Source organism: Anas platyrhynchos, chromosome 4 (genome assembly GCF_047663525.1).
Source record: "Anas platyrhynchos isolate ZD024472 breed Pekin duck chromosome 4, IASCAAS_PekinDuck_T2T, whole genome shotgun sequence".
Classification (NCBI taxonomy): Eukaryota; Metazoa; Chordata; class Aves; order Anseriformes; family Anatidae; genus Anas; species Anas platyrhynchos.
In genome coordinates, this window is record NC_092590.1 from 66,091,228 (window position 1) to 66,105,399 (window position 14,172).

General features: G+C 38.2%; 1 protein-coding gene across 2 annotated transcripts; it reads right to left on the minus strand.

The window, feature by feature from the left end:
- Positions 1 to 398: 398 nt before the first annotated feature.
- ZNF518B (zinc finger protein 518B) lies at positions 399 to 12,926 on the minus strand. Of its 2 annotated transcripts, none has more exons than XM_027457386.3 (2): positions 12,671 to 12,926; positions 399 to 5,958 (listed from the first exon to the last, which is right to left on the minus strand). In XM_027457386.3, the coding sequence occupies exon 2, from the start codon at positions 5,750 to 5,752 to the stop codon at positions 2,498 to 2,500; it is 3,255 nt and encodes a 1,084-aa protein (XP_027313187.3). In that variant the 5' UTR covers positions 5,753 to 5,958; positions 12,671 to 12,926; the 3' UTR covers positions 399 to 2,497. The 2 variants fall into 2 exon arrangements, with proteins under 2 accessions (XP_027313187.3, XP_071893877.1); XM_072037776.1 differs by lacking the exon at positions 12,671 to 12,926 and adding an exon at positions 12,016 to 12,656.
- Between the last annotated feature and the right edge of the window lie 1,246 nt (positions 12,927 to 14,172).

The following is a 14,172-nucleotide window of genomic DNA, read 5'->3' on the forward strand; positions in this document are numbered from 1 at the left end:
TGATCATTAGAACCAAAAAATCAACAGAACAGAAGCTGCTACGTAGAGTTTGGCAAACCTCATGAAAAGGAAGAGAAGCATGATGTAATCTGCTTTCAAACTTTTAGAGTCACCATACAAATTAACTTGTGGAAGGTTTTCATGTTATTTTTTTTTTCTAAATTAAACCCATGAGAAAATAAAACAGCTTAACAATTTAGATAGGAGACTGTGTCAGAGACATACAAAGCTTTGTAGATGTTTACTAAAACAGCAAAGTTGCTTACTAAAGACAAGCATTACTAGTATACTTAAACCACCTACAGTTTATAATGCTGAGCAGCAACGCTTTTTCCACACACACAGATTACAGCTTTCATTAGGAATGTTCTAATTTTGCCAGTGACAACTCTTAAGAAGAAAATTCAAAGCCATTTTATTTAGTAGCTTCTACAAAAACAAAATCAATTCAAACAGTAACCTGGACTGAAAGAGTTTAAACAAAGGAGGAATTTTAGCCATGTTTTTCTCATGTTAACAATTTCAATATTTATTGTATGTGATAGGCCGAAGTTTTAAAATGGAAACTATTTTCAGAATCAAAAATGCAAATAGTACTGTTAGGTTTGGCATAAAAGTACATGAAGTGAAAAAACCCTCTAGTGTTCCCATCTAAAAAAATATAATTCCATTTGAATACAAAATGAGAACTGTCATTTCGTTATTACTGACAAAGTAGACAAAAGGAAGTTTGTTCTGTGGAATAGGTTAGTCTATGATACAAATGATACAAAATTTTTCAATGTGTGATGAAAAAGATCTCACTTAAAGCACCAAGTATCTGAAGGATTTTAACACTATTGCAAAATGTTTGGAAAGCAATGTTTTAACTGTTTTTTAAAATAAGCCTCAGTCAGATGTACTTTATAGTTTTAAAATATTTACATTTCAATACAGATACCATACATACTTTATCAAAACAATGTATAATCTGCCGGAGTGTATAAAAAAAATATTCCCAGCTTAATTCAACTGTTTACAAAAATGCACCAACAGCAAAAAAAAAAAGTTAGGAACTACCAGTTTTTCAAAACAGTAGTCCCAGTTCAAACATACAATAAACATCCAGCATTACAGTCAGTATTGATTTTCTTATCTTTAAAAATGTAATAGGTGATTTTAATTGTAATTGTGTGCTTCAATATAATTCATACTATATGATTTTAAAATAGAATGATTTAACATTGACGAGATGAAGAAAAACATGTATTGTTTGCGTACAGTAATAACCATCCCTCTTCTGTAAAAACTTGAAATTTGGCCCTGACTTAGAAATGTGTTTACGCAACTGAGCAATGCTTATACTGCACTGAAGTCAGTAGATATTATAGGTACATATGTAACTAGGCACATGCTTGTATTAATTGACACCTACAAAAAATATATTCTAGCAACAACTGAAGTTTTAAGATTAAGAAGGATGAAAGATTGCACTGAAAATCTGGTTCAACACTGTCAATGTTGTGCAACACTGCTTTTTGTTTTGAAAAGTCTTTCCTCTTCAGCAAGCTTCCCCTTTAAGCAAGCATAAACCTACTGACTAAAGTTTTAACCAACTGACCAATTCTACAAATGTGTTCCTATCAGACTACACACATGCTATTAGAGGGTTTATGTTTGGCTATTAATTCCTCAGATTTCCGAACAATCTGTGGAGACCACCTCAAGAAAAGCTTCTCTCTCCTATCAGTCCAAGTTTGATGGTATCTCTGGCAATGTGTGCTCAGAACAAAGGCAGTACAAAAAGCTTGACAGTCTTGTGCTCTCCTTCTCATGTCTACACAATACAGTCTAGGTAAAGACTAATTACTACAAAAAAATTAATATTTTTAGTGCTACTTGACCTAGTGGGAGTAACTCCTATCTCACAGATCTCACAGATTCTTCATTTACACACTTGTATTTCTTGAAAGTCAGTGAAGGTGGTTTTATTCCACTGAAACAGAGTGCTTGCATTTAAGTTTTACTTTCTCTGCTTGGTATATAAATTGCCACTAAAAACTGATATACACTTGCTGCCCGCTGAAGGTTGAAGGTGCTTTTCAGTACATATGTGCCTAATCTCTGAAACACCATGCTGTAACAAAACAAATTAAACCCTGTGAGACAGATCCCATAGTCTAAGATTTTAATTCATACAGACCTAGAACAAATCAGTTACAGCACACTATTCTAACACAGAGAATAGCAACTAGAAAAATGTTTGCATAGCAAATCTTCTTCAAATTTATCTTACGGAACACATGAAGTTGACCTCCAATAAAAATTTCAAACATGAGTGCAAAGTAGTGCTCAATCCTCATAAGTTTCTCAGTATCTTTGTAATTCTGCTCACTTTGCTAACAGTAGAGAACTTCTCATGAAGTGTTTTTACCTGTCTTCCTTTTCAAACAAATTGATGGCACCCATTAGAATTGAGATTTAAAAAAACAAAAACAACAACAACAACACCTCTCACTTAATGATTTTTTACTGGAAGAGAAAGAACATCCCAACCCTTGGTTGCCTCTATCAAGTGCCTTTGTCCATGACTTATCCATTCTTCTTGGTCCACATATACTCTTCCACAAAACCAACACTTAAACATACACTGAAGTGTTTCAGCTGGTGAAGCTTCCACCACCTGGTAATTGTTTTTATGGGTCTTTTTTAGTTTCATCTTTAGCATACTCTGTTTTTTTGCTTGGCTTCCTGTCTCAGCATTCTGAAGAGTAAGACGCTTTCGATAACGTTTGACACCAAGACAACTACTTGTCCTTTCTGACAGAACTACTTTGAGGACATGACCTTTATACTTGTTGATAGTCTTCATGACATTAATTATCTCTGGTGTGTCAACGTCAGGATGGTTTAGTACGACAACTGGCTGGTTGCGACGAGGGCATTTGATCAACTGATTCATTCTCAGAGGGACAAGCCGAAGACGTCTTGCTGTCAATAGATATGACATGTCAGAATTTGAACTGGTTTCTGACTGAGTTCTTGTTTTCCTCTTAGGAAGTTCCCTGAAGCTTGCTTGTTTTACCTTATTTTTGGGTCCTAGTTGACTTCTTGAATAGGGTTTGCTTTGCTTACTCACATCACTGCTTTTCTGATATGGTACACCATTTTGTTTGCTATTTTTAATACTTGCTTCTCGCCTTGGTCTTTGCCTGAGCGATAGATTTCGAGACTGAGCATTTGGTTCAATCTGATTAGGCAAATGTGGCACATTACTGCTAAACTTCTCAGAAACACTAACAGGAACCGGGCGAGGCAAAAGCATTTCATTGCAATACATAGAAGGAGCTGATACTTCACTCCTCTTCTCTATCCCTTTAGAGTTTTGACTGCTAGTAGCATTAAGCACTCTCAACACTGTCCCTTTGGGGATAAACACTGGAGTAGCAACATTGGAATTTTTAGTTACCCTGCTTTTAGATGTTCTTGCAAATGTAAGCAGCTGCTCGTTACTGTGTTCTTCACTACTAAACACACTATTTCCACCATGCATTTGAGGTAAAGACATAGCTTGTTCCAATTCAGTGGCAGGAACGACTCTCTCACAGCTTGCTAAATTTTCTTGAGGGAAATGCACCTTTTTACTAGAAGCTTGACATCTCAAAGGCATAGATTTCATGTTAGATTCAGCAGCAGACATGAGCTGAGCAATCTTTCTACACAGCAATGTTGCTGACTTCTTATTGCATGTTGTATCATCCCATCTGATGCCCTCTGGAACATTTTCGGCCCCAGAACTAAGAGAAAATACAGATGAAATAACGGGTCCCTCAAAAGGACTGCTCTTATTCTCCATTTTCTGTAGTTCTAATGATTCCAGAAGAAGATTGGTTTTTGGACTTATGGTTTCAGCTTTCTTTACTTTCCTAAAGCCAAAAGTCATGTCCTCCCAAGGTGGAGTTTTAGTGAAATTAAAGTTCTTTTCCGCTTCAGAACATGTAACAGATTTTTTATCAAAACCCTTACCAGTTAGATGTGCTTCTGCAGAGCTAACTACCAGATTCTTACATTCTTTGTCATCCCTCTTTGGAGGCAATGTATCTTTTTGTTTAAGGACTGTAGCAGAATAGAATGTTTTGCCCTCCTGAGTAGTCTTTACTGAAATGTTCTTGGAACTTTTATCTTCAGAAACAGTTGCATATTTTGGACGGGATATATCCATACCTTCTTCATAACAATACAAATCATAATGTAAGTTATTTTTTCCATCTACTTCCCACTTTGAGGATTTAAGATCACTTTTTTTTTCAGTACTATTAGTCACCAGAGACTGAGAACAGAGCTCTGCAACACTTGAATGCACATCAATACCTTTTACCAAATGAAGGCGTAATTTTGATGCATCTTCTCTCTGTATAGATACAGAGTTGTAGTCTAAGCATTGAGAATCCGAAGAACAAAGACATTCAGAATTTTTGTCATGTGTACTCTCTAAATTAAGCTGGTTACTAACACTGGATAACTTGTCTACATTCACTTCCATGGTTAGTAACTCATTTTGAATCACAGAAGATGTTTTTTTTCCTTCTACAGATCGTTCTCTACCTTGATACTCAAGTTCCTGTTCAGCACAGTTCACAGGTTTGTAAGCTGCTTCTTTCATAGGAATTAGCTTAAGAACCAGCTGTTGAGCTCCATTCACTATTTTAATCTCTACTATCTGAGCTAAACAGTTAGAAGGAACTACAAGTTCAGATGGTGCAATTACTGTTAAAGGCATTCCAGGTTGTAAAGGCTCAGATTTTGGAGAATAAACCTCAACTTCCACACTTTGATTCTCACACATGCTTATTTCAGATGGCTCCAATATTCTTTTGTCCTGTACTGACGTTGCATTTATGCTACATTCTGTATCATGAGACGAACACACTATTTTAGTCACTCTTTCTGGAATCTCACAAATCATATTTGAAGATGAATTTGAAAGTTTATTTTGAAAAGGAATTTCATCATATTTCTGCTTTTCAAATAAAGTGCTTTTACTTGGCAAGCAAGCCTTCTTTCGCTTGTGGTTTATGATAGTATTTGAAGGCCGTTTTGTGGGTGCTTCATGTACTCTTCTTGTATGTTTTACTATATAGTCATGTCTAACGGCACCATATTCACAGTATTCACACTGATAAGGAAAAGTTCCAGTGTGTTTCACCAAATGTCTCTGGAATTCACCTTTAGTGTAAGATATATAATTACATTGGGAACAAATAAATTTAATTTCTTCATGTTGACCTATATGCTTTTTATACTGCAAAGGATCCCGTGTTGAAAATCTACACTTATCGCAGTAGTATTTACCTGGCAGAAAGTTTTTAACTTTAAATGTTTTCTGTTTTCTACTTGAGGATATTTTTTCATGCTTTTCAAAGTCTACAGCATTGGCACCTTCAGGAACAAAATGGAAAGCAGGCGGTGGAATATGACTGCAAGTCTTACAGATGAAATTCTTGTCTTCGGTCCACCCGAGTTTCTTATGCTTTTCTATATCTTGCATTGAAATTTTCTGAACATTTCTGCATTTTATACAGTTTATCAGTGACAACTTATTATTCTCAGCCTCAGTCCCTTGGTACAGGCGGTTCTGGTCACCATCCCCTTTTGACGGATTTGTTTTATCTTCAGAAGATTGCTTTGGGGATGTAGTTAAGGAATTATTTTTATCATTAACTTGGCCAGGGTACAATCTTGGTAAAATTTCCCTCATTTTCTTCAATTGCATTTCAGAACATGCAACTCTGCAGCAGTCTTGTCAAACAGAGCAGTAACAGACAATATTTTCTTGATATAACTCTTGTGTATGCTGCTTATTAATTACTCATTCGGGCCACCAGTTTGCAAAATATGCTCTTTGGAAGAAATGGTGCTCAAGGAACTGCATCCATATTATATTCCATGTCCTTAATTTTATTCAATCAACTTGCAGCACTAGGGAATAAAAAGTAGAAGATTAAGTCAGTTATGATTTACTAATTACTTAACTAAGGTGAACTACAGCTTAATTACAACATGCAAACTTGTTAATATAACATTGATTGTATTGTGCACGTACAATCATTAACTCTAATGGAAACATATCCAAATAAATAACCCTTTAATGTTTGCTTATATTCTATTTGTAAATTCATGAAATGATCTAATATATAACAAAACCTAGAGAGTTTCTTCCATGTCATGAAAAAAAAATCCATTTAAAAGCATGTATTTAAGCCTAAAAAAAGGATTCTCAGTAACAGAACTCTGCACCAGAATTTGATTTCAGTTTATATACAGTCCTTGACTGAGGAAAAGATATTATAAAACACTATAGGTGCCACTCATTTATGAATAGCAATAAGAAAAAGGAAACCAACTCCAAGGATTACTAGAAACACGCAACCTAATTAACATAAAAATTCCTGAAGTATAGATATAAATTCTTTTCTAAGTTATGCCAATGTTTCCAGATCCAAGCAGTCCTGAACACTAACTCATAACAACATAATTTATAATTTATAACAACATAATTTCTACTTCACATATTCTCAAAATAATTAGGTCAAAACAATCTGTGGCTGCAATAAGTAATTACTATCACTTCTATTAATATCACAGTACAATCACTTCTACATACATGTGCTTGTGGGCAAGCACATAAATAATTCACTCCACCCCGATAACACAAAATGTATTATTCAATCAAAATAAGCAATGCAATGGTAGGCAGAGGAAGAACAGTATTTTTAGTGTAAAAATACCACAATCACTTGTGCAACACTTTTGGCCGCACGGGTTCTAGTACTTACTGTCACTTTTCTATATTTAACACAAACAAGATCTCTGCTTTAAAAGCTTTTGCCAAAACCACGAGACCATTGAAATTTGGAAAATAAACAACTGAAGCATCCTTTTGAGACATAAATAAAATAAGATAAAGTCCAAAGCTAACAGTAATAAGTAAAAATCTATTCAACACCTTCTTACTCAAAATCTTACTTACAGACATAGTGTTGCACAGATCTGCATTCAAGTATAGACCCTGAGGTTATTTCTAGACTCCTCTGCATTTTAATATAATCACACAGAAGATGGCTATTTCTGCTCCTGAAATCTACTTTCTCTCCATGTCTACCTACAGAGAACAGGGCTTGATTTGGGCTCTAAAACCCTCTCGCAGAGCTGAGATCTCATAGGAGCATCTTACTACTATAATACTACCTGAATGAGAATTTGATACTCCAGAACACCTTTATAATGCCTGGATATGAGTAAGAATCCAGAAGGTTCTTCTTGTATCTCCCTGCATTCCATCTGCTAACACTCCTAATTGCTATAAGAATGTTAACCTAGAGATGGGGCTATACAAAGAGCATAAAAATTGACATAACCTCAAACAACAGCAAAAAGTTATAAAACCGGTTAGATAATTGTCTTTTCAGTCTCTAACAGATGGATGGCGGCACACCTCAAACTCATCAGTATGTAGCACTGAGGGCTATAGCAGTCTCATCTCATTATAGTGCCAACTGCTGTAGCTACATCCCTGCTTTAAAAACAAATCCACAGCAGCTTCCCAGGAAGGAGGAAAGTACACATTACTATATCAGGATCTGAAGATTTGTGTATTTGGTTGTTTTAATCTAACACTGGTAACATTAGTGCCTGGATAACAGGATAAAAGTCAAATAAATGCTTCTGATGATCTCAGAAGAACTGTTCTCCCATGCTAATATAACTTTAGACTTGGGATGAATCTTGTTGACACAGAAGACATATGGTAGGCCTATATTCAGGAGATCCACTGCTTTATTTCAGGAGAAAGATTATACAAGAGCTTGGAGAGCTCAAGAGCTGCATCCAGACCAAAGAAGCTTTGATGATTTGTACAGTTTTAAGAAATAACTAAAAAACTGTATTTTGGAAGGGACAGGTGAAATTAGATTAGTATTGTCTTTGCCTTTTTTGCTGTTAGCAATTACCTGCTCAAACAAACTGCAATCTGCATGAACCGGCCAGCAGATAAGCATTGCGTACTTTATACCATCAACAACCTTGATCACAAAAAACAGTATTAGACTAAATACATAGAAAGTTTTCTTATTTTTTTAACACTGTAAACTTCACCTTCCGAAATAGCATGAAAAAGAATCCACCACCTTTAAAGACCAAGAAAACACTGTCAAACTTCTTACAAATGCTTCAATTTACCAGACAGACCTCTATTGCTCAGCCCAGGAAGGTGGCACTAGAAGAATTTAACAGAGGTAACTCAGAGAACAGGCTAGTAGTCTTCCTAAACTTTTCTAACTCAAGTAGTTTTCTATTTGAAAGAGAAAACAAATGGGTGTATAACCCCAAATCCAAGCTTTTATGCAGACCTGTGACAAATACATTTGATATATGTGGTCAGTTAAACCTGACCAGCACCTAAACACCCACACAGCCTCTCACTCAGTTCCTATCCCACCCTGATTAGAAAGGGGAGTGAACTGCAGGGCAAGAGCGAGAAAACTCATGGGTTGAGACAAAGACAGTTTCATAGATGAAGGTAAGAAGCAAAGTGTAGGGGAAGCATAAACGAACTCTCTCACCATCTCCCACAAGCAAACCAATGCACAGCCAGTCTACACGCAGCAACCACCTTGGAAGCCAACACTCCTCTCCCCTTTTTCCTCTGCTTCCAATTATTATTGTATATTAGAATGTTTTATGGTATGAAATACCCACCTGGCTAATTCTAACCATTTGTCCCAGCAGCGTCCCCTCCCAGTCTCTTACTCACCCCTTGTCTACTCACTACTCACTACGAGACTAGGGAGGAAAAAAGCCTCGACATTGTGCAAACACTGCTCGACATCAGCCAAAACACTGGTATGTTATCAATTCTGTTTTAGCCACAAATTCAAAACACAGCCCAAAACAGGCTGCTCTTAAAAAAAATAACTCCATCCCAGCTTAACCCAGTACAAGGTGAAAATGAACTCAACCAGTAGCTGCTGAAATGACACCCTTGTTGTCTACCTAGCTTTTTTTTTCTCCCCAAACTTTTTTTTTTTTTTTTTTTTTAAATTAACTGTTCAGTGATCAGGAAAGGTTTGATGCAAACCATTCCTATTTTGGCTAAAACAAAGTACATTGCAATGTGTTGGTTTTTGTTTTTTTCATTAAATACAGGAATTAAGTTATTTGCTTTTTCTGATTACTTCAAAAAATTAGATCATTGATCTAATTGATATCTGATTGATACAGAAAGGCGGTGCAATAATCCAGCTCCATTCACTCCATACCACCATGAATGGGGAGAGAAGGGAGGCTGAGAATTACCCTGAAAAATTGTGGTAATTAACTGTTATCAGAGACATGCTTCAGAAGATTTAATTAAATTATACATACTGTACTTTTTCAAGTTACAATTAGATGCAGAGCACACAGACCAAACCAAAGACACAAATGAAACAAGACCTGAAAGTCTACAGGGAGTCTGAATAGAAATGCAGGAATGGGACAGATAAAGAATCACGTGAAAGATCCTAGGAGTGTCAAAAATCAGTTCTAGTCATTGTCTTTACAAGAACGTACTCGTTAAAAAAAAAAAAAAAAGTTTATGAAAATACTTTGAAATCCTAGATACCCTAGATTTTGGAAAACCTTAGAAGAAGAAACAGAGGCACATGAAAAAATGATAACAGGAAGTTAAACCAAACTTTATTCACTCCTACCAAACACTTGCTATTCAATGACATTTAAAAAAACGACAATTAATGAAATATTCCCACCTTGCACATAACACTAAGTAGTGTATCTTGAACCTTGCTGCTCAAGATAGCGATCAACAGATCCACAGAAGTCAAAATGTATTCCTAACAGTAGATACCACATTTTTATAAAGGTTAGAAAACAAACACCAAGTAAAAATAAATAGACACCCTCTGCAGTCTCACTATGCCAAATCCATCCAGTACAAAGTTTTTGCACTGCAGTAAATTACAAACCACTGACGCAGCCACTGTCAGAGACAGGAATTCCTAGCATCTTCCCATTATTCTGTGTTTATTAAAATTTCCATTACCTTCAAATACATTAAAACTTTGTTCATCGTTCCGAAGAAAAATATTTCTTTTCCACTCTTTTACTTCCCTTCTTTACCTCAAAGGATACAATGCAACAAAATGGATGTGACGAGCAGCATGTTTTTATCATACATGATCAAATAAGACCTTACTTCAGCAAAGTATACACCTCTCACACACTAAGTTCACAAACTGCACTCAACAATCAAGCTCTCCTTTGGTACTGAAAAACTCATCCAAATTATTTTCTAAGAGAAATAAATTTTAAAAGAATTAGAAGACACTGTGCATCACTGTATCAGAAGTATAGCATGCAAAATGCAAGTCCCTGGGGGAAAACTTAAATCTCCATGTAAACTTATCTTGTCTGCGTTTCACAACTCCATACTATGCCATATACTAGCCATGTAGTATTGGTTGGCTGTATCTGATAAGCTGAGTGAACTGTCTTACTGACCCAGCAACAGGGGTTGACTAGCCACAACTGTCAGCCACCAGCTTTAGGCCTAACAACTGGGAGAGATCCAAAGCGCTTGACTCAAGTATTGCATAATATTGCAACTAATTAAAAGCACTGATTTTGTATTGAATGCGAATTATTCAAATACACCAAAGAGATTTTATCTGTAGTTATTTCTTCTTAAAATTGCATTTTGCTTCAAAATGAGAGCTAATCACACAGACATAGGGCTTGTTGTATCTGAAATTCACATCAAGCTTTTCAACCAAAATCAATGAGGAATGTCAGTGCAGATAATTAAGAAAGAACAAAGACCACAAACCAAGTTTTTAAATCTTACTTTTATTATAAAATACACAGTTATTTCACTCTACAAAAACAAAAAATATAACTACATTCAGAATGTTTACTACTTATGGTATAAAGTTATGCAAAATATTGATTAAAAGTGAATAGTTTTCTTATGAATAGATGAAAAATTGTAAAAATGTATCGAGATTTATATACATCATAAGAAGGCAGGTATATATATATATTAAATACAATATATAAATACACAGTATTCTACTGAAATGGTGGTCTAAGGCTCTGGGCCTGAGGCCTAGCTTTATTTGTACCTGACATATAAAAGATTCTGATATGTAATTCAACTGCTTGGTGGTCTTATTGCAATAAACTAAGCAAGGCACCCTAATATAACTACTGTATCAAAAGCAATACTTTAGACAGTGTCCAAAGAGATGCTCATACAGTTGTTTATCACATGTATGATTACATGTAATTACATTTCATACATTACATGTATGATTATCTTACGAATTTATGCTGCATATTTCTCCATTTCACAAAAACTACAACCATTTCAAAAATCTCTCTGTATATCCAAAGCACACTGACTAGCATGTAGCATTACCTTGTTCTAAGCTTTAAGGCCTGTAAGCAACAAAGCAAGGAAGCATGACACTACAGAAAATGGGAGAGGAAAGAGAAAAGAGCTCTATTACATATTCCTCCATACCCAGTTCACAAAGCACTCATGTAGATGCTAAAATTCATCTCTACAGATTTAATTTCCGATCAAATAAACCACTTACATAAGGATCTGCAAGAAAAGGGCCTACTACCACAACCTTTTATTGTAGTAGTAATGCAGAAGAGAATACCAGCAAAATCCTGTAGGATACCATTAGTCTTCTTCGTAACAAAAGACTTTTTATTACATGTGTGCTTCGTGACACGTAGGCTACCTCCATGATAATACTGGATTCTTTTGTAAAATAATTCTAAGTCATTTTATACCTCGCATTTTTCTTTAGTGTCCAACATAGGACATTTTTATGATAGATTCTGTAGCAACAAAATTTAATTTCGGAGATTTTAAGAGATTAAGAGATTCTTATGCCTGAGCACTGTAAAGAACAAAATTTACATACAAAAGACAAGATGTTCAATTTGCTCAATAACGTGGTTACTAACCCGAAAGCTTCTCTTCTTCAAGAAGAACGTCCCAGACGCCAAACCTGGACAACAGCTTTAGAGCCCAGGCGAATCCACGGCACCCTCATGGCGTCCACGAGCCAGCAGCACCCGCCAGCTTACCACCAAAAAGAAAACAACACAAAAAAAAAGACCAAAAAAAAAAAAAATCCCAATTTTCTCAGGCATCCAGCCCACCCACGCAGACACGGTGCTGCCCCTCCGCGGAGACCTGGCCTGTCTCGCTGAGGGAGCGTCTCTGCTTCTTCGGTGCGGGGTGACCGGGCGGCCGGCGGATCCCCCCGCCAGGCCGCGCAGCCCTCCGCCCGCTGCCGGCGGGGAGGCGGCTCCGCCCGCAGCGCCGCGCAACGCCGCCGGCGGCCCGCAGGGGGCAGCACTGCGCCGGGCTGCAGCCCGCGCTCGCCGCCGGGACCCCCTCTGGATCTCTCCCTGAGGGGAAGGCGGGCGGGCTGGGCAGGGCGGCAGCCGCGACGCGGGAGCGCCTGGGGGAGCCCGGCCGTGAGGGAGCCCCCCGTAGCCGGGAGGAGGGAGATAAAAGCCTCGTCTTCCTCAGCCGCTTCACGGGTTCCCCTCGGCTCCAGGCGCGGCGCCCGCTCCACCTCTGCCCACAGAAGGCGCCCCCCGAAGCACTTACCCCAGCGACAGCGAGCCCGCGCCCCCCGCCGCTGCTGCTGCCTCTAGTGCTGCTTCGGCCCGGCCCTCCGCTCCCCACAGCGCCGGGCAGCGGAACTGACCTCAGCGGCGGCCAGGCACCGCGCCGCCCCATTGGTCAGCCCCGCGCCGCCGTTCCCGCCGGCGGCGCCGTGTAGAACTCTACTGAGGCGCCCCGCGCGCGCCGCCGGTGGCGCAGGCGCGCTGCGAGCCCCAGCGCGGTCCGTGAGGCCCTGGCCGGGCACGGCCCCGCGGGGAAGTCCTCGGGGGAAGCGCCCGGGCGCGGCGGTGCCACCTCGAGGAGGTGCGGGGAGCGCAGCCCGGCCCGCGTTGGTGTTAGAAGGCGTTCAGCGTTTCCCAGAAGGATGGCTGGAGAAGGGGTCGTCGGAGGGTTGCCCAGTGCCTGTCGTTTTCTGTTGCTTCCTATTAAATCTAAATTTCTGTTTAAATAAATTATTCGTAATCTAATTTGAAGGGAGAAAAGTTTAAACTTTTAGCATCTTTCCTCCTAAAAATCCTTTTAAGGTGACCACAGCATTTAACTATTATTATATTATTAACTATAAAGAGGAAACCACATTTAACATAAAATCCAGAGTCTTTGCAAATAATGGAGCTTTCCCTGTATGTGACTTAACAGTTGTGTGCCATTTTGCTGTTTGTTCTGTTACTTGGGGTCTGTGCAATAAAAGGAACCGCCACTAAGTTGTATCTTCTGACTAGTCTTTACTACTACCATTGGAAAGAGCGGGCTTGATGTAGGCTTGCCATTGTCTGGGTACGCCTGATAGAGGTGGTATTTTGTGTTCTTACTCCACCGTAGGCATTCACTGTACTCTGTGTTGCAGACAGGTCATGGGAGTAGATCAGCCTTGACAAATTTATGCGTTGAGATAGCTAACATTGTCGTCTAATCAGTTAGAGTTATGCATTATCTGTGTGGGTGCCATGAAAGCCATCACGGGTAATTTCGAATTAACTGGTTTGTGCCAACTGTTCTGCAAAGATAAATATGTGTGGGTTACACTTAGTTTGTAGTTTTCTTCAAAATCAGAAGCAATAGAAACATTCCTGGAATAAAAGATGATATTCTGTAACACAAGTAGTAAGTCAAGAAATAAAGGGTTTGCTGGTCGAACTGTTCTGTGGTGTTCTGGTTTGTTCTTTTTTTTCCACATCATTTAGCTGTATCTTAAACAGTCCTGGCTGTGATAAATGCACTTCATATCCGTGAAATTGAACAAGTTATCTGATACACAACAGTGATTAAACACTTTCACAATTCTTTCTTAGCCTGTCTCTAGGTTAGAAAAGCAATTGCCTGGAGCAAAAGCAAATAGATCATTCAGTATTTAAATAAGGCCAGATTAAACGATGTGACCCAGAAAAGCCTTATTTTTTTTTTTTTTTTATGGAAAGATTAAGAGCCAATTTACAGCTTCCTTGCTGTTTTCCAGCTACACTAAATTCAGTCTCTACCCTGCA